Raw genomic sequence first — 21,384 nt, 5'->3', positions numbered from 1 at the left:
ATCGGCATCCTAAGATCTCACATGTGTGACACTATTTTATTTCAATTCAAAAGTTTGAAACTGGTGCCCGAACATGCATGAAAGTTGTGCAAATGATAGAAAACGCCATTTCATGGACCCTTTCTCTTTTGAAACACTCTTTGGTGGCTCTTTTTCTCACGATTGGTTCATTTGACAGTTTAAACGCGACCTCCACGTAATTTGACTTTCTGCATGGTGATTAAAGTTTATGCATGAAATAATCTAAAACGCGATCCTATGATCTTCGGATCAGGTGAGATATGCCGAAACACAAATTGTTTTGTGTGTTGAAATCATTACCATCCGTGGGCTCCATCTTTTGCACCTAAAAGAATGAATGGTTGTGATGAAGACCGCAGATGGGGGGGGGGGGATATCAGAACACAAAACATTTACACTTTGACATATCACCTCATTTGACCTAAGCAATGCTAATAAAACTAATTATAATTGTTATCGTTATCTGCAAAGTTTATATTTCTTTTTACTTCTTTTAATTGACTATAGCGTTTTTTTTACAGAGAAAGCTGGGGTTAGTCTTCCCCTATCAGTTGTATTGCAGAACATGCACCTCATAGAAAAAATCAAATTCAATGAGAATTTAGTTCATCCCACATGCACGCATCATAGACATCTTACTTTTTTCTGCTATATGTAACTATCGAAAGTCAGGATATTAATTAATATTCCACCAAAAAGTTTTTATTGGTTCAAAATAATCATTATGTTGAATCAGATCAAGTGATTCAAACTTGCAACGTCTCAACACAAGGTGACGTGCAGTAACTGCTACGGCCAGACGAGCGTTTATTATGGATAACAGACACTGTTGTTATTTTATTTAATCTACGGCGTTGATGATAAAAAAAATTTGCTAAAGTCTACTGCATTTCAAGACAACCCCTAGCTACCAGTTGTCCAACAATACAATACAATTTGGGATTCGAACTTGCAATGTCGGAACACAAGGTAACGTGCACTAACTGCTCCTGCCAGACAAGCGGAGCCCCAGATGGATAGTATTTTCTGGGCATAGCTTAATTCTAGTCTAAAAGCGTTTCAGATACCATTGTGGCTTTCTGCTGAAGCAAGAACGGTTACCGTCATACTGTATTTGACGTTATAATCGGAAGCAGATGTATTGATCTGTCAAATCACTTTGGAAAGGTGATCTGACATCTCCACCATCCATTATAGTGTGGTGGAAATTAAGTATGACTAACAGTATGATTGTAACTGTTATCGCCAAAGAAGCTTGGGCACCCTGAGAGTTGATTAGACCCTGACACTACAAAGAATATTCCACCATTACTCGTGCGAAAAATTGCACCAGTTAAACATGTAAAGCATCAGTAAGTGCATCATACTAGGTCTGGTCTTTGTAACCTTTACTGACCGAAAATGGTCGTGCCAGTAAGGTCAACTTTTTTTGTGCATTTTTTGTGCTAGAAAACATCACTTCATTGGCGCAATTTTTGTTTCTAAATTGCAATGAATTAGCGAATGCTATGATTCATCGCAAGGTCATTGTTAATCTGCAGAGATTTGGGTTTGCAACAGATATGAATCTATCGCTAATTTCATCGCTATTGTAACGACGAAATTACGATAAATTACAATCTGTCGCAAAAAACATTAGCCGATTCAGTTTTGCGATGGATAAATATTCATCCCTAATTCGTCGCTAAATTAGAGGCATATACTAATTAGCGATGGATAATATCCATCGCTAATTTGTCACAAAAAAAAATTTTTAAAAAAACTTGTTTAAAATATAAATATCGAGAAAAAAAATTCTCGTGAAACAATTTACATATCCTGTGAATAAAAAATAAAGTACACATAAAAAATACATATACAAAGCAACTGCAAGCCATTTATCGATGCACTATAATCCTCGCTAAGTTCTAATTATTTACAAGTGAACAATTATAAAAAGTTTCTTTTGAAACAACAAAAAAGTACAACAAATTCAACACATAAATCTAATCATCGCCAAGATTCTATGTGTCATCTTCTTCATTGTCTCGATCTGCCCCTTCATTCATGTCTTCATCATCTCCTCTACGCTGATTATCTCCAACATTCTACAAGAGAAAAGAAAGGTTAATATTGATAAACAAAATATAATGAAATAAATTATATGCATTGCACCTAAGCTAAGGCAATCAAAGTAACATGAGTGAATTACACATAGTCTAGCGAACAATAAAGTGAAGGATATTAACAGAATTCAGATGTGTTCTAAGGCTGATAGAAAAAAAAATCATAATGAGTCAATCATGCAAATATGTGTTCTAAGGTTGTCAAAAAACTCTCATAGTGATTTAATTATGCATATACGTAATCTAAGGTAGTGAAAAAACTTTCATAGTGATGAAATCATGCTTAAATGTGTTCTAATGTAGTAAAAAACTTTAATAGTGATGAAATCATGCATATATGTGTTATAAGGCAGTCAAACTTTCATAGTGATGAAATCATGCTCATATGTGATGAAATCATACATATACTAGCTTGAAATATAACAACATGAAATAAATGACATGAAACATTTCATACTTAACAGGCACCTGTAGATGAAGTTTCCCTGCCTCGAAAAAAGCTACACAACTTATTACAGACAACGTCAAAAATTGCTTCATATAAATAGTCACGCATTGTGTCCTTAACAAGCTGGCGGACACCATCCCAAGAATTAGGCGGGTCAGTCGGATGCTTTGAGCTGATGCAGACGGAAGAACTCTAAGAGCCGTGACTGGAGGAGACAACGATTGGTGAGGTGTTCATATTACTCTCAAACCCGAACACACAACTCTTTTTGGGTTTACCTGTTGTAGTCACCCATACTGCAGGATCAAAAGGTGGATGCTGAGCGGAGTCATCACCATATCGCTCTACCATCTGTTACTCGTATGACTCCTACAAAGTATTGATTACAATATGGATTAATAATTAAGAATTACAATATTTATGATAACTTATATCTTATAATGTTTATTAATATAGTAAATACATACCGTTGTCATTCTCGCCTTCTCTGATACGAACTTTCCTGTGGTCTTATGTTTATGTATTTCAACAAATACATCATTGTATAGCACAATGCCCCCTTTTTCTGCTTCACGAGTTACCATTTTCTTCAGGTGACTCTCAAAAGTCCTAGATTCACCTGTGTGTAGATGGGCATCAGACATCTTCGCTCGGTTTTGTGCAGCCTTCATTGAGCTGTTTCGAAATTCATGCCCCACCCACTTATCGCACATTGCATCCTAAACATCTAACCTGATAGTAGGAGGGTCATGGCTCTTCTACTGCAGTGGATCATCTATTCCACCAGATGTTTTTCTTGCTACAGTCTTCATATTATGCAACATGTCTGCAAATTGACTGACAACCACCTTCTGCCACACCTTTTTCGCGTCCTGCTCTTCCATCGTAGCCGCGAAGTGATTCAAAACCTATAAATAATTTTAGAAAGTTAGTAGACATGACTATAACAAAAAAGTAAATATGAAATACATTAACTATGAGAAACAATTATATATCATGAATGAGAACCATAATCTGTCCAACACCTTCTTTGGGTACTCTTTCCATTGAGCGAGCGGTCCTGGTAGATGTTAAACTAGTGAATGCCTAATCTCTCGTATTACTTCTTGTGGCTCGAACCACGCGTTGTACATGAATTGCTACACATTAACTATCAATATATGATATTTATAAGATAAGTATAGGATAAGTGAAAATAAAATACTTACGGTCGATTATCAATATATAATATTTGAATGAGTCATCATGTGTCAGACTAAGAAGACCCTGCATCCAGCGTTGTCTCGTGAATTGTATGAACAACTGATGTTGGTGAGTCATGTGCAGGCGAAACATCATCTACAGAAAAATGAGTTAGAAATTTACACAATGCGTATTTAAACTAATCAAGTATACAATTAGTTAAATGATATACCTATCGAAGCAACCCATGAAGATGAAGGCTGAGACTGGTTACCACTGGGTGCTCAACCACTGTAACCTTTATTAACCATATTCTAACAAATAAAAAACGTCATGCAATACATTCAAACATTGCAATACCTTCAAATCATTGCAATACATTTCAATACATTCAAATAATTCATATCAATTATTGCAATACATTCAAATCATTTAAACACGTTACAATACATTCAAATCATAACTCTATACGTATCAAAGATACATAATCAATGAATAAAAAATGTCATGCAATACCTTCATATCATTCAAACCATTGTAATACATTTCAATACATTCAAACATGCAATTCAAATCATTCACATCAAATATTGTAATACATTAAAACATAAGATATTCAAATCAAATCGAAAATAACTTCATCCAAGACACTTAAATTTTGCAATACATTCAAATCATTGAAATACATTCAAATCATAACTCTATACCAATCAAAGATACATAATCAAATAAAAAATAACTTTTTAAAATACATTCAAACAGTGCAATACATTCAAATCATTCAAGTTATTGCAATACATTCAAATAATTCAAATCATTCACGTCAAATAGAGGTATGTATTACAAGATGTATTTTACTAGCTCGAGAATGCTTCCTCATCACTTATTTGACTTTCATATTCTTCTTATTCCTCCTCCTCCTCTTCGTCATCTTCTTCTTCTTCTTCATTGGCCGCCCATCCACTTGGTATATCATTTGGATCACATTCTTTCATGCATGTGCCATCGAACAATCAAGATATGACAAATATACCATGTGCGACATCATGACAATAAGAGAAGTCATACATATCATCTGATTGATAATAGTCACTCTCTTCAGTTAACTTGTCTTCTTGTAACGGATCATACTCGGGGTATAGTTTAGACTTTACCTTGCAAACTGCCCACCATTCATTTCTATCTGACTTCCTTGTATCACTATAAGAAAAATGTTAATTAGCGACAAAAATTTGTGACGGATTTTTTCCATCGCAAATTTACGACAGATTAGCTAGAAAAAACTTTCATTATGAATTTGTCGCTAAGTAGCGACAAATTAGCGATGAAAAACTTTTATCGCTAATCCGTCGCTACTGAGCGACAGATTAGCGATGACAAATGTTTCATCGCTAGTTTTTAATATAAGAAAAACAATTTAGCGAGAGAAATTTTCGGTTGCTAATCCGTCGCTAATTAGCGATGGATTAACGACGGAAAATTTCCCTCGCTAAATCCCTCGCTAATTTTCGATTTAAACTGACCCATCAAGAGCGTAAATTTTTCCCTCTCTCCTCGTTCGAAATTTAAACCGATCGAGCGATTTAAACTGACTTCATAAGCGGAAGGGATGATATCGGGGGACGGTAACGAGGTAGAACAGTCGGTTGTTGGAGGACGGCGATGCCCAAAAGTGTGCCAGTTCACGAAAGATGGCAATGAGGTAGAGCAACCGGTTGCTGGAGGACGACGACGCCGGAGAGCGCACCGGTTCACGGAGGATGGCGACGAAACAGAGCAACCGATTGCTAGAGGACGACGACGCCGGAGAGCATGCCAGTTCATGAAGGACAACGAAGTAGAGTGGCCGGTTGCTGGAGGATGGTGACACCGGAGAGCGCGCCAGTTCACGGAGGGCAGTGATGAGGCAGAGCATCCTGTTGCTGGAGGACGATGACACCGGAGAGCGCGCCAATTCACGAAGGATGGCAATGAGGCATAGCATCCGATTGCTGGAGGACGATGATGCCGAAGAGCACACCAGTTCTGCGCAGAAGACCCGCAGTGGCGGGTCGGTCCGTTCGGGTCTAAGACCCTTTGCAATGCCTGTCGAGTGCGGTACAAGTCCGACATTGCTGCCGGAATACCGCCTGACAGGGAGCAATTTTTTTGCTATTCTTGCCATAAAACGACAATTTGAGAAAATGACAAAAATGTCTTTCAATCAAAAAAGGAAAACAAATGGTTCAAAAAAAGGACAAACATGTCCTTCATCCAGAAAGTCGAGGATGATGCTGACTCTTCAAATTCTACACAGCGAAACGAACCTTAGCCGACGATCCGATGGTGATCCGATGAAACGATGGCGAGCCGACGATCCGATGGTCATCCAGCGAAACGAACCTGAGCCATCAAAAATGTCTGTTTGAACTTTTTATCTACATATTCTTCTTCTTCCTTCTCTGTGAAACACTGTAAAACCCTCTCTCTCTCTCTCTCTCTAGAGAAGAAATCAAGGAAGGCCCCCTAGAGAAGGCCATGAACATCAACCCTCTCACTCTCTCTCCCTTCTCTTTCTACTTCTGTGCACATCCAGCAGACGATCCTACATTGCTTCATCAAACACCGACTGACCTACACACTGACCATAGCATCGTTCAACTTGATTCGCTGTGGAGCCTGATTCAGAGTTTTTGCCCTTACAAGAGGGGGGTTTGGGGGCTCCTCCCAGCGTGGGTAGCATTGTTCAACTTGATTCATTGTGGAGCCTGATTTAGAGTTTTTGCCCTTACAGTAGGGGGGTCTGGGGGCTTCGCCCCGGTGCGGGTAGCGATTTGCTTACTGAATAACACTACAAATCGCTATAGTGATTTGCGGAAGACACTACAAATCGCTATAGTGAGATCCAACAACACTATAAATCATTGTGGGACTCATTGGAGACCCCAAAACACTATAAATCGCTATAGTGATTTGCGGAAGACACTACAAATTGCTGTTGGAAGGCCGGATAACACTATAAATCATTGTGGGGCTCGTTGAAGACCCAAAAATACTACAAATCGCTATAGGAAAGCCCGACAATACTACAAATCGCTGTTGGAAGGCTGTATAATACTATAAATCGTTATGGGGCTCGTTGGAGACCCGAAAACACTATAAATCGCTGTAGGAAGGCCCAACAATACTACAAATCACTGTTAAAAGACCAAACAACACTATAAATTGCTGTGAGGCTCGTTGGAGACCCGACAACACTAAAAATCACTATAGGGGAGTCATTAAAAAAATCGTGGGAAAGAAACAAAAAAAGAAAAATAAAAAAATCGTGGGAAGGGGTGTTACAAAAACCTCGAGCAAGAAACAACTGAAGAAAACATGAGCCCCACGATTAAACAAAACACTTTATTGCTCTTTTTCGATAGTTAAAAGAGGGAAAGAAAATAAAAAAATTATACAAGGCCCCCAAAAATTTTGGTTTGGGGGGCGCTGCCCCCCGAGCCCCCACCAAGGGCGCCCCCCCTGGACCCCCGCCGGGGAGGGGGGGGGGGGGGAGCCCACGCACCCCCCTCCTGTAAGGGCAAAAACTCTAAATGAGGCTCCACAACAAATCAAGTTGAACGATGCTATCCACGCTGGGAGGAGCCCCCAAACCCTCATCCTATAAGGGCAAAAACTCTGAATCAAGCTCCACAACTCATCAAGTTGAATGATGCTACCCACGATGGGAGGAACCCTCAGACCCCCCTTCTGTAAGGGTAAAAACTCTGAATCAGGCTTCACAACTCTTCAAGTTGAATGATGCTACCCACGCTGGGAGGAGCCCCCGGACCCCTCTCTTGTAAGGGTAAAAACTCTGAATCAGGATCCACAACTTATTTAGTTGAATGATGCTATCCACGCTGGGAGGAGCCCCCAAACCCTCCTCCTGTAAGGGTAAAAACTCAGAATCAGACTCCACAATAATCAAAGTGCAGGTCAGTCTGTACTTGATGAAACAATGTAGGATCTTCTGCTGGATGTGCATAAAAGCAAAAAGAGAAGGAAGAGAGAGTGAGAGGGTTGATGTTCATGGCCTCCTCAAGGAGAGATTTCTTTCTCGGATAATCCTGCAGTGCAGAGACTGAGTCTTAAATAATCATCTTCGGGGCACTTAAGTCTTTACAATCACTCCTTTTCTAGAATCGTTATTTTTTTTGTCACCAATGAAGGAGAGGGTACTTAAGTCTTTGCAATCGCATCAAACTCCAATGCTAATTAATGTTGACAAACATGAGGATACGAGATGCACAGGCTTAAATACATGGTGCTTTTTGGGACCCCCGAGCATGAGATGCCCTGTTCGGGGGGAGAACATATAACCTGCTTGGAGGGGAGGGTGGTGGAGTCGCTAAGGAATGGAGCTCACTCCAAAACAGTTTTTTGTTTTCACTTGTTATGGCACCACAAACCGTGGTCAAACAAAATGGTTGCTCAATTCTCGCACCGGAGAAATTAATTGTAATCGTGAACAGCTTCAACCAAGAGTTTTATTATCAATTATTACGAGTGCATACAACCAGTAGCATTTAGGCCTGGCGCTTGAAGTACCAAGTACAGAGATGAAAGAAAAGAAGGATAAGATATAACCATAAGAAGACATGGTTATAATTGACTAGGAGATATCAGCATATGAAAGTTGAATCACCACCCGGGAGATGAGGGGAATGCGAACAACATGCTCTCCATCTGTCCAAGTGAGGCTGCCAAAAGAGAAATCACCTTGCATCGCACGGAGCGGTGAGAATGTGATACTGAAAGTTAAAGCTCCAACGCTTCCATTGAAGGACAGCATCTGAGGCTCCAATGCAATACTCACACCAAGGGGGGCTTCAACTTTGGCTTTATAAGTAGAACGAACTGGACCAACATTTGTAACTGTTCTCACAACTGTGGTGGTTTCCTTAAGATTGGAAATGGAGATAGATGGGAGGTTAAGGTCAGAAACAGATCTTATTGGACCACATGATGTTGTCTTAGCAGTTAAGCGGCTAATTGCAGAACTACTATAGCCTAGGGAGCAAAGGAACTGAACGTAGTCCATGGTAGTCATGTCATAAACCAAGCCAGGGTTTGCTGCCCTGTTGGGGTTGATATGACCACTTCCATAATCAAAAGGATCAGCAAGCTTGCGAGGGCCACCTTCAGCTGTGATGTGTTCTCCATATCCATTGGTTACCGAGGCTGCACAGTAGACACCTTGTTATTGAGACAGAACATGCACAGAATTGCTGCAACGGAGCCAAAAAAAGATCCAGATACAAGTGATGATGTTAAGACATGTACCCGTAGTGACTATGGCAGATTTTATGGCAGCAGGACTCCAGTTGGGATGTAGAGACTTGAGCAATGCTGCTACTCCAGAGACATGTGGACATGCCATGGAGGTTCCGGTATCGAAGTGATATGGATTTATGTCTGGCCCTGCTGCTAAGATATTGACTCCTGGAGCAGCTACGTCGGGCTGAGGCAATAAAGTCAGATTTATCATCCTTTAAGATACAAGATCATATGCAATAAAAAAAAAGAAATGTGAAAAAATGGAAGAAAGAAAACCACAATATTGGATTATTGGTGCATGTTTAATACCTTTAAGACGTCAAGTGACAGGGAATTAGGTCCTCTTGAAGAGAAAAAAGCTACCTTTGGAGAGGCCACTTTTCCAACTACATCACGTGTAAAGCTCACCATTGCCATTGGGAATCTGATGTCCAGTGTGCATGATCATTAATTAGCGTTGCTAGAAAAAACTGACCAATTCCGAATAGAACCCTTTTGTTGTCTCCACCCCAAGGTTTTAGTAAAAAAATAACTTAATCATAAAGATACAGATGGCCACCTTGTAGATCTAATATAGGCAAGAATTTCACTCCCAATCTGATAATCCACTTGAACACATGATATCAGGTTGCAGGGAATAAAGGTGTTGGTTGTATGCATAGCGAAGATGATACCAGCTCCTCCTGCGTCAAATATGGTGGTTGCTGCTGTGGGGTATTGATCTTTTGGGTTATTGTCACCTGAGAAACAGAGGACTATTTTCCCTTTTGCTAATGTGGAATTCAAAGATCCTGCATCACAACTGAGAGGGAGAGAAAATAACTATATGCTTAGCTTCTTCACAATTAATCTCTAAGTTTTCTTCCCCGAACGCTGGATCTACTTAAGGCGATGTAAATCCATAGAAATATAACATTGTTACCTGGTGCTGGAGCTGCCATTAGATTTGTCAATAGCGATATCCTTTGAAAAAACTAATCTTCTGAATTTATCCTTTCTTACTCCAAAGTAGATGGATTGGCCCTGCACCACATCATGAAAGCCAATAAAGCCTTGCACCATGCAAAACATTCAGCACGAGCTTAAAAATCACCATCCCATCCCACAGGGGAAACACACACTCGGCTAGGTGTGTTGCCTTAAAAGTGTTCTACCTCTTCAAGTTGAAGGATGTTACAAGTTCAATAGATACTAGGTGCAATGGGCCGGGTTTGATTTGGACCCAGGTGAAATCAGACTTGGATTAGATTTTTAGGTATGGTATCGGGTCCAGACCCGGGTTTAATCGGATCCACTATAAGAAAAACCATTCCCGCACCCGCTAGTTCTTACATGAACAAAACCCGGATCATACCCGGTAAAACCATATTTTTTATGATTTTTACATTAAAAAACTACGGGTCTTAATGGAAACTTGGGTCGGGTCTAAGTCTGATATAAAATTTCACAAACAATACCCGGGACCATGTATTAATCGAACCCTCTGGTCCAGACCCGAGTCTTAATCAGGTCTTCTTATTTATCACCATACCCGGACCCTATAGGGTTTGGTTGGGGTTGGGTAAAGGTAGATACCCAGCGCGTGCAGCTCCTATACTTGGATGATAAGGGCAAGCGGCTAGAGTATTTTTACACTCGAATGCCGAAACAAGGCCACAGTCAACATGGCACCTCTCAGCCCCTAACAGGATGTCAGAACCATTGTTGTCATTATCTGCCCTGAATGGGCCGATACTTATCGTATCGGAAGAAAATCAATACGAAACTAACATGAATCAGTTATTTTTTAATAAATGTAAAAAATGCTTAAAATTAATTTTTAAATATGATTTTAATATTAACTTAATGGTTTTAACGCGTGAAACATTCCCATTGACACCAAATCATTTTTAATTATTTTTTTGCATATTCAGAACGATTCACTTGAGAATCTCGGCCGAATTCACCTGAATCGTTGGCCAAACGTCTCAGGGGGCCGATACCGATACTGACAACATTGGTCGGAACTTGAATTGCCATTTTTCCTTTCATTATAAAAAAGATTGCTAAAAAAATCACCTAAATATGTGAAGCTTACTATGAGGGTGCGGTTGTTGCCCAGTGTGATGGCCGTAGGAAACGAGCGATCAATGGTGCTTGCAGCCACTGTTATGATCCAAGGTGCACCATTGGCAACCTTTTGAGGGAACGGCCCGGCGTTGCCGCCAGAATAAACAACTGTGATCCCTCTAGCCACTGCATGGAATCCACCAATCGAAAACTCGTTCCCATTGTCAAGGAAACCTTCCTGAGGAGGTTGGTCTGTTCCCGCGGACACAGAGATGATATCAACACCATCGTGCATTGCATTGTCGAAGGCCGCTAACATGTCCGAAGATTCACAACGTCCTGGTCCCCAACAAGCTTTATAGATGGCCAAGCGAGCACGAGGCGCACCTCCTCTCGCCAATCCAAGGCCTAATCCCTCATAATTTGCATTCTGCACGAAAGAGCCAGCTGCAGTTGAGGCTGTGTGCGTCCCATGGCCATTTGCATCTCTTGGAGATACGTACTCTATGCCTCTAGCGGACGGCGGTACCCTTCCTAGTTTGGAAATGATTCCTTTGGCGAAAAACCGGGCACCAATTAACTTTCTGTTGCAGTTTGAAACATTGAAATGTTCTCCTTTCTGGCAAATGCCTTTCCATTTTGATGGGATTGGGCCAAATCCTTGATCATTGAAGCTTTCTGACTCTGGCCAAACTCCTAAGGGATTTCCACATGAAATGATTCAGGATCAAGTAAATTATGAAACTTACCTGGGAGAGAGCAGATATGACTCACCAGAATCTATGACTCCAATTATCACACCATCTCCATAGTTGGTGGCTGAGAGGAGGGTGTTTGAAGTCCCTGACTTGAGGCCCAGATAATCCCAGCTTCTAGTTGTGTGCAGCTTGTGAGTTTGGCTAGGCATCACATGAACAACTTCGGGAAACCCTGAAATTTGATACTGATATGTAAATCCGTGCACCGAAATGTTTCTGTATTTTAGTTTCTTGTTTAAAAAGTGATTTCAAGTAACATATGGTGCCTTGGTGCCAAAGAACTGAGGGAAAACATAACTGAAAATCTACACTACAAAAAGGGAGGATCTGGTGCAACGTGATGGCACATGCACTTTTAGTGTGTTGCTACACCTGATCACCTACCATCTTTGCAATGCAGACTGTCAGCTGTGAGGCTCAACAGCATAAGGTGGGTGATCAAGTGCAGCAGCACACTTAAAGTGTACAATCACGTTGCAACTGATCTCAATTCCACTACAAATTACTGCAAGCGATCAGATTGAGTACTCGGAGCTACTGTAATTAGCAGAGTACTCAGTGAGGAAGATCAAGTGCAATGTGATTATGCGCTTTTAGTGTGCTGCTCCACCTGATCAGCACACTAAAAGTGCACAATCACATTGCACCTTATCTCAATTCGTACTCAGCAGATAAAATACAGTACTTGGGGGTAGAGTGTTGGATTAACCACCACGATTAACGTGGTGGTTATCCACAATGTGGATACATCCCCGTTGAGGGATGATCCTACCGATAAATCAGCATAAGATAAAGGGGAACGGTGCGTAACCGTTCCCACCTTATGCATATAAGAACAGGTATCATGAGCGACCCTGGGTGATGGAAATCGAAGGTCTACTCACCGACTGCATCTGGTAGCCTGGGCTCGTGAAGGGCTGCAGTCCGGCTGAGCAAAAAAACTCCGGCGACCAACTCTGGCGACCACAGTAGCTCCATCAATGGCGGCATCAGGTACGCTCTGCTGTTTTTTCTTTTTATGCAGGGCCATCACCACGCTGTGGGACGTCGAATGAGGCCTTGCCGGAAAACCCCCAGACGGACCCAACATTGGGTTATGGGCCCACACCCCGCTTCCACTGCGGGGTGTGCTCTGGGTCGACCAGCAAAGCAGGTCACCGTGGGATGACATTGCTGCTGGTCACCGGCGCCTGTCGTCAGCACCGGCGACTGTCGTCGTTGAGCGACAGACTGATTAAAAAAAAAAAATTTGTTACCTCTGTTTTGGGGGTTTTCTGTCGGCGAGGACACCGTCGGCGTTTCACTCCTTCATCCGCCATTAAAGCGCTCCTGGGTCTGTCGCCGACGACTATTGAGTTGCCGGATTTCTGAAAAGGCTTCTGCGGCATCTGTTTTGGCCGGCGGATGGATGGTTGTTTTCGCCGGAGGAGAAACACCATCTGGAGCGGCGGTGTTGGTCGTCGGCAGGGGGCATTGCCGGCAGGCAGCGTGGGTCGCCGGCAGGCGACGTTGGTCGCCGACCGGCAACATTGGTCGCCGGCAATGAAAAAAAGGGGAAAACCCCTCCTTTCTAAAAAGATCGGGTTTTCTGCCCTTTTTTTTCCAGAAATTTTTTGTTTCGGGTCGAGTTCATTTTCTGAACCGGACCCGCCCACCCGAATCCGATCCATAAAGTTGATTCGGATCGGATCAGGGATTCGGGTGGGGACCCGCTCGGGTCCAACCCGGATAAGGTAAACCCCGGGTCAGACCCGGATCCAGCGGTTACCGGGTCCGACCCGGATCCGGTTATTACCGGGTTCGGCCTGGATCCAATCCGAGTCGGGTTAGACCCGGATCCGGTTTGTACCGGGTCCAGCCCGAATCCAGGTCTTAACCGGGTCCGACCCGGATCCGGATAATCTCGGGTCTGACCCGGATCCAGTTTGTAGTCGGGTCTGGCCCGGATCCAGGAGGGTCCGGGCACTATTTGGCCTGAACCGTATCAGGGACTGACACAACCCCTTTCCGGGACCAGTTCGGAGCCGTTTTTGGCCGGTTCCTTCCAGTTTCTCACCGGTTCCGAGATGCTAAGACTCTGTTTTCTTAAATATAAAAAAATACAGGGGTTTTGACATACGGTTATAGGGTTTTAATGAACTTTTGTTCATATTTGACCCGGTTTATAAGATTCAGAACCGGTTCGGACCCTTGGATGACCGGTTCGGGGCTGTTTCAGATCGGTTCAAAGTGCTTTAAGACTGGTTCGTGAAACATATGACAGGTTCATTTAGTTTTAGAACCATTTCGAGAGTCATATGTCTAGTCCATTCGGTTTACGGACTATTTTAAGAAATTATTTTATATATAATATTGACATTAAGGATAGTCATATAACTTAGTGTATTCATGTCACCAAAGTGACTGAATACACGTATGTTGTCAAAATGTTGTATTATCATATGATTTTAGTCAATATTAATGTTGTACTTATATTCATGAAACAATAAACGACCCAAAGGTAGTTTTATCGTGTTTAAAATTTAAGTAGGGTAGAATAAGGTAAATGTGTCGAGATACATCACACATGAGTATCCAAAGATACCTTGTGTTGATGGTCTAACTTCACAAGAACCTTAGTTTTACCGAATATAGTCGGTAAGCGAAGTGGTTTCGCGTGTCGGAGCTCTTACCAAAGTAGGACTCTGATGACCCCCTTCACTCGCCTGCAAAGAAGCATATCAAGGGCTTTTATTATTTTGCTTTTTCCACTAAAGTTTTAGTCTCGTATGAATGCTTTCTGATACATGTCTTTTGTCATGCAATTTTTAGTTCTGTGATTTTAGATGGCTCTAGCTTTATATCTTTTCTAGATGGATCTAATTTTAGTGATTGGAAAGAAACTGTTCTTTTTTGCATTAGGGTATATGGATCTAGATCTGGTCTTAAGAATAGATGAACCCGCTTCCCTCACTGATCAGAGCACTGTTGATCAAAAGATTGCTTTTGAGAAGTGAGAGCGCTCGAACAGGCTTAGCTTGTTGCTTTTGTAATCTAAAGTAGCTAAGAACATTCGAAGTGCTATCCCACAATGCAGAACAGTGAGAGAATTCATGAATGCCATTGAGGCACAGTTTGTCAGTTCAAACAAGGTCAGAGCCAGTACCCCGATGTCAAAACTGATATCTATGAAATATACTAGAGGGGGAAACATTCTCCAACACATTTTGGAGATGAGAAACATAGCGTCTCAGCTGAATGACATGAAACTCACCATCTCTGATTCTTTCATAGTGCATTTAGTCCTAACATCCTTACCCTTGGAATACAGACCTTTCAAAATCTCGTACAACACACATAATGATGAATGGACATTTAATGAACTCATGTCCAAGTGTGTTGAAGAAGAAGAGAGGATGAAAGGTGAGAAGGTGCAGAGTGCACATATGACTTCTCATACGTCCAAGGTAGGACCAAGGAAGAATGCATTTAAGAGAAATGCTAGGAAGAAGCCAACTGAGGATAAGTCATCCCAAGACAAGCAATCTAACTCTGCTCCCATAAAGTGCTTTTTTTGCAAGAAGAAGGGACACATAAATGCAGATTGCATAAAGTACAAGAAGTGGTTGGAAAAGAGAGGCAATTTGTCATTTGTTTCTCATGAATGTAAGTTATTACAAATTCCTGAAAATAGCTGGTGGATTGATTCTGGTGCTACTGTTCATATTTTCAACTGTCTACAACTATTCCTGAGCAGAAGGGAACCAACAATGCATGAGAAAAACATCTATTCAAGAAACAAGATGCGTTCATATGTGAAAGGTGTTGGAACCTGCAGGATTACTCTGGATACGGGCGTAGTTTTAGATCTTTATGAAGTCTTTTATATTCCATCGTATAGTAGAAACTTAATTTCAATTTCAAAGTTGGATAAATTTGGATATTGTTTTAAGTTTGAAAATTCCAAATTGTTCATATTCAGAAATTCAATTGAAATTGGTTCTGCATCAGTTTATGATGGTTTATATAGATTGAATGTGAAGATCCAAACTCAGAAGTCTTTGACTTCTGAATACGTATTAGTTGGAAATAAACGTAGCATGACGAATGATAAATCTTACATGCTTTGGCATCGAAGGTTGGGTCATATCTCTGAAAAAAGAATAAATAGACTGGTAAATGAAGGGATCTTGCAATGTTTAGATTTTACTGACAATGACCCATGTGTTGATTGCATAAAGGCTAAGCATACAAACACATATAAAGAGGGTGCCAAACGTAGTAGTGAGATATTGGAAATAGTCCATACAGATGTATGCAGACCGTTTTCTCCCTGTTACATAGGCGAAAAATATTTCATCACCTTTATTGATGACTATTCTCGGTATAAGTATCTCTACTTGATTTTCGAAAAATCTGATGTTTTCAGATGTTTAAGGAATTTAAGAAAGAAGTAGAGGAACAAAGCGATAAGGTTATTAAGATAGTCAAATCTGATAGAGGTGGCGAATATTATGGTAGGTTTACTGAGATGAGGCAAAGGGAAAGACCATTAGCGTGATTTCTTAAAAAGAAAGGCATTGTGCCTCAATATACCATGCCTGGTAGTGCCTATTAGAATGATGTAGCTGAAAGGAGAAATTGTACGCTTAAAGAAATGGTCAGAGCTATGTTGAATTATTCAACACTTCCCATAAAGTTGTGGGGCGAAGCTATAAGGACTGCTGTGCATATTTTGAATAAGGTTCATACGAAATCTGTGCCTAAAACTCCTTACGAGCTGTGGACAGGTAGGAAACTATCATTGTCTTATATGCACATATGAGGATGTCCTGCAGAGGCTAAACTGTATAACCCCCACATTAAATATATTGATCCAAGAACAACCAGTGGATATTTCATTGGTTATCCAGAAAGATCAAATGGGTACAGGTTTTATTGCCCATCTCACTCACCACAGATTGTTGAAACGGATAAGACTAAATTTCTAGAAGATGGTTCAGTAGGATTAAGTGCACTTCAAAGCATTGGTTTTGAGGAAATACAAGATTTAGTTTCATCACCTGTTAAGGAAAATATCGAAAGATACCACATTGTTATTCCTAATGATGGTGTAGTTGATCATTCGATTGTTAATGCACAAATCCAAAGTGAACCTATTGTGGACAATACAGAAGAGCACAAACAAGATGATCAGGTTCAATTTGAGCCTGAGAAACGACCTGTTTGGAGATCTACAAGGATTAGGAGATCTGCCATACATCCTGATTATGTGGTGTACCTTCAGAAGCCTGGTGATTTCATAGATATGGATGATGACCCATTGACTTTTATGGAAGCTGTTGAAAGCAAACAATCTTCACACTGGATTGAAGCCATGAAAGAAGAGTTAGACTCTATGGCTAAAAAATCGAGTGTGTGATCTTATCACGTTACCTAAAGGAGTAAAGCCCGTAAGGTGTAAATGGGTCTTTAAGACCAAAAATGACTCCAAAGGTAACATAGAGAGACATAAAGCGAGATTGGTTGCTAAAGGATTCACCCAGATGGAGGGCATTGCCTATAATGAGACATTCTCTCCTGTCTCAACTAAGGAGTCAATGAGGATTATTCTGGCCCGCGTAGCTCATTATGACTTATAGCTACATCAGATGAATGTGAAAACAACGTTCCTCAAGGGGGATCTGAATGAAGAGGTATACATGGAACAACCTCTTGGCTTCTCTGAAAATGATCGTTTGGTTTGTAAGCTTAACAAATCAATATATAGACTTAAACAGGCCTCCCGACAGTGGTATATTAAATTTTCCCAAGTCATTGTGACTTTCGGGTTTACAGAAAATATTATTGATCAATGTATATACCTTAAGAAAAGTGGGAGTAAGTTCATTATATTGATGTTGTATGTAGATGACATCCTACTTGCAACCAACGATATAAAGTTGCTTTCAGAGACAAAACAGTTTCTTGCATCACATTTTGATATGAAAGATATGGGTGAGGCTGCTTACGTTCTTGGCATTGAGATTCGTCGAGACCGAGCAAAAGGGTTTCTAGGCCTCTCCCAAAGATCCTATATAGAAAAGGTGTTAAAGCGATATGAGATGGAAAATTGTTCTCCTACTTCTACACCCATATCAAAAGGTGACAAACTGAGCTTAAGGGATTGTCCAAAGAACGATATTGACAAAGCACAGATGAGTGCATATCCATATGCATCAGTTGTTGGCAGCTTGCAATACGCGCATACATGTTCTCGACTAGATATTTCTTTTGCAGTAGGGGTACTTGGCAGATTTCAGTCTTATCCAGGTTTACCCCATTGGAAGGCTGCCAAGAAAGTCTTGCAGTACTTGCAAGAGACAAAAGACTATATGTTAACGTATCATAAAGTTGATCACCTCGAGGTCAATGGCTACTCAGATGCGGATTTAAGAGGATGCCTTGATAGTAGAAAGTCTACTACTGGGTACGTCGTCTTACTTGCTGGGGGAGCGATCTCTTGGAGGAGTGGAAAGCAGACGACCACTGCTGCCCACACCATGGAGGCAGAATTCATTGCATTGTACGATTCTACTTCGCAGGCTATATGGTTAAAGAACTTCATATCGCAGTTAAAGGTGGTCGATTCCATTGGGAAGCCACTGAAGGTCTACTGTGATAATGAAGCTGCGGTGTCCTTTTCGAACAACAACAAAAGTACTACGTCATGCAAGCATATGAAATTGAAGTATTTTGTTGTTAAGGAAAGGACGGAGAATCATTTAATGCATATTGTTAATATTGGTACCAAAGAGATGATCGTTGATCCTCTTACTAAAGGGCTAGCACCGGGATTATATTCCGAACATGTAATGAGGATGAGATTGTTAAACTCTTTTTGACATGTGCACATAAATAAAGTGATCACTTTCAGTTTTTGATTCTCATTATGGTTGTTGTCAATCTCCTAAGGATTAGAGATTCAACTAAGGACCTTTAGAATAGATTATAAAGGCCAATCTATTCATCAAGTTATTTCCATAAGGTTTTCGGGTTAAAAAGATTTATCGTCGGATCAAGTGGGAGAATGTTGGATTAACCACCACGATTAACGTGGTGGTTATCCACAATGTGGATACATCCCCGTTGAGGGATGATCCTGCCGATAAATCAACATAAGATAAAGGGGAACAGTGTGTAACCGTTCCCACCTTATGCATATAAGAACATGGTATCATGAGCGACCCTGGGTGATGGAAATCGAAGGTCTACTCACCGACTGCATCTGGTAGCCTGGGCTCGTGAAGGGCTGCAGTCCAGCTGAGCAGAAAAACTCCGGCGACCAACTCCGGCGACCACAGTAGCTCCATCAATGACGGCATCAAGTACGCTCTGCTGTTTTTTCTTTTTATGCAGGGCCATCGCCACGCTGCGGGACGCCGAATGAGGCCTTGCCGGAAAACCCCCAGACGGCCCCAACATAGAGTACTTAGCAAACCACTCAGCGTAGTGGCTTAAGGAAGTACTCAGCTCTAGTGCCAGGGTGCCACATGTCCACGGGCAGCAGGGTCTCACTGTCCCTCAGGGCAGTGGCCCCAGGACACATGGCACCAATCCAGAGGGCCAAATACTTTGCTAAATACTCGGCCCAAGTACTAGATCAAGCCTCCAAATGTTACTGGGCAACAACCGGTATACAACCTTATATATACATAGACATGGATCCCATGATTTGTGGGATATGATCCAATAAAGAATACAACAAACAGACGATAAGTTAAAGACTTACAACTGTAAGGTAAAAAAAAAAAACCAAATGGAGACGAAGACAAATGAAGATCACGCCAATCACTTCAAATCTAATCATGTAGGATATCACACCAAATCTGATCATGCAGGGTCACACCAAATCGTATGCAAATCTGATCATGTAGGATCACACCAAATCTTAGAAGTCCTTGGTAGGTATGTAAGGAGAGCAGATCCAGTGATCGGCTGACTGGATGTTGTGATTGGGCAGAGTATCTTGCAAAGTATTCTGTCCGATAACTGGATCTGCCCTCAGTATATAAAATGCATTAAGACAATCAACTTTACAACAGGAGCAATAAAAAAAGTTAACAATATGTGCATCCATCAAAGATATGGCGAAGTCTGATGTGGAACCATTATTTGGATATGAATGTCGAGGGAAAGCACTAACATCCCCTTAGCATGAACCGGGTAGGCATGTAAATGGGTCAGGTTTGGTGGGATATCTAATCCCATGTGAGTCTGTTTAGTTGGCTTCAGTAAGCAGAACAATATCTGAATGCTAACAGGGCCTGGATTCAGTTGTAACATTTTCAGATCCGTGCCCCCGAATACAAGTCCAAGACCAACTTAAAGGCTGATCGGATTATATGCATGTGTGCATCTGATTAAGGCATACACTCTAGTGGGATCAGGACTCTGTATAAATTCTGTGCATCTGAGTTTGGATCCAATTAGAGCGTATGCACAGAGCTTATACAAACTCCTGACCCAAAGCTGAGCTTATACAAACCCTGGTGGTTGGATGTCATTGGTCCCGTTGATGAACGGCATCCAACGTATCTCCATAACCTGATCTGCTTTCTTTTGATCGTGTATGAGAATTTACAAAAATTAAATGGCATTAAGTATTGTTGAATTTGTATGTCAACATTCTATTTTTTTGTACCTGCAACGAGTGTGGCCTGTGACTCTGTAAGCTTTGCAGCAAAACCAGAAAAGCCATGCTTGTAGCTGTATATGATTGAATTAAGAGCTGCTTCCTTACTGCAAGTTCAAGCATGAAGTTAATTTCATCATGAAAAATAAAAACACAGGAAAACAAACAAAAGATTAAAGAAAAAAGGTTCTTCCCCTTATATATCAAATTCTCTATTGAGCTTATACCTTCCAAGGACCTTAGCTAGCATGTCATGGTGTAAGCTGGTGACCACCTGGGGATCTTCATGATCCCTCTCTCCCAAATAAACAATGTATACCTGCATTTAATTTATCAAACTAAGGAACCCATCAAATCCTCATGAACAAAATGGAAGCCAGGAATGAAACTTTCAGCATTTGTGGCTCACTATTGGATCAAGTGTAGAAAGCACTCACTCTGCTGCTTTCAGAGTTGGCATTGATTTGAAAGCAGAGGAATAGGATACCTAAAAGAGAGAGCCTTTTGCAACGTGAAGTGGAAGCCATGTGTGTGTAGGTCACACAGGGAAGAGAAGATCTTGTTTGCAAGAAGGGTGACGGACCTCCGGTTATATAAATATCTAAGACATGGGCCCTACTATTCTATTACACTTTGAACACTGTTCTATTACACTTTGAACTTGCCCCCTGAACGTGCTTGGATGGAGCAAATGATAGAAACCTGTCGTTCTCGTGGACACCCTTCCCTTTTTCTTTTCAAGCCCGTAATGGTTGGAATTGGACCACTTGGGACTGTTCAAACGTGGCCCACGCTGTCACACAAGCTTGTTTAGTACCCGATCCAACCCAACCTAACCTGAAGCCTATTAAGGCCAGGCAGGCCCAACCC

General features: G+C 41.2%; 1 protein-coding gene across 1 annotated transcript; it reads right to left on the bottom strand.

The window, feature by feature from the left end:
• Positions 1-8,389: 8,389 nt before the first annotated feature.
• LOC149836255 (subtilisin-like protease SBT3.9) lies at positions 8,390-21,046 on the bottom strand. Its single transcript, XM_090009736.1, has 10 exons — positions 20,952-21,046; positions 20,742-20,833; positions 20,524-20,621; positions 11,878-12,033; positions 11,132-11,799; positions 9,977-10,077; positions 9,614-9,856; positions 9,364-9,478; positions 9,061-9,238; positions 8,390-8,958 (listed from the first exon to the last, which is right to left on the bottom strand). Exons 1-10 carry the CDS (start codon positions 21,039-21,041, stop codon positions 8,390-8,392), a joined length of 2,310 nt encoding a protein of 769 aa, XP_089865862.1. The 5' UTR covers positions 21,042-21,046.
• Between the last annotated feature and the right edge of the window lie 338 nt (positions 21,047-21,384).

Source organism: Nuphar pumila, chromosome 6 (assembly GCF_984573655.1).
Source record: "Nuphar pumila chromosome 6, dmNupPumi1.hap1.1, whole genome shotgun sequence".
In the NCBI taxonomy this organism is placed as follows: Eukaryota; Viridiplantae; Streptophyta; class Magnoliopsida; order Nymphaeales; family Nymphaeaceae; genus Nuphar; species Nuphar pumila.
Note: the sequence above shows the minus strand (reverse complement) of the source record. Positions and strands in the feature narration are given on the sequence as shown.

Bases quoted from the DNA above. Each gene is read 5' to 3' on its own strand.
- LOC149836255 (XM_090009736.1), bottom strand. From the start codon at position 21,041: ATGGCTTCCACTTCACGTTGCAAAAGGCTCTCTCTTTTAGGTATCCTA. The intron at 11,800-11,877 runs GTGAGTCATATC...GAAATCCCTTAG, and splicing joins AATTGGAGTCATAGATTCTG to GAGTTTGGCCAGAGTCAGAA. The intron at 9,857-9,976 runs GTAACAATGTTA...TCTCCCTCTCAG, and splicing joins AATGGCAGCTCCAGCACCAG to TTGTGATGCAGGATCTTTGA.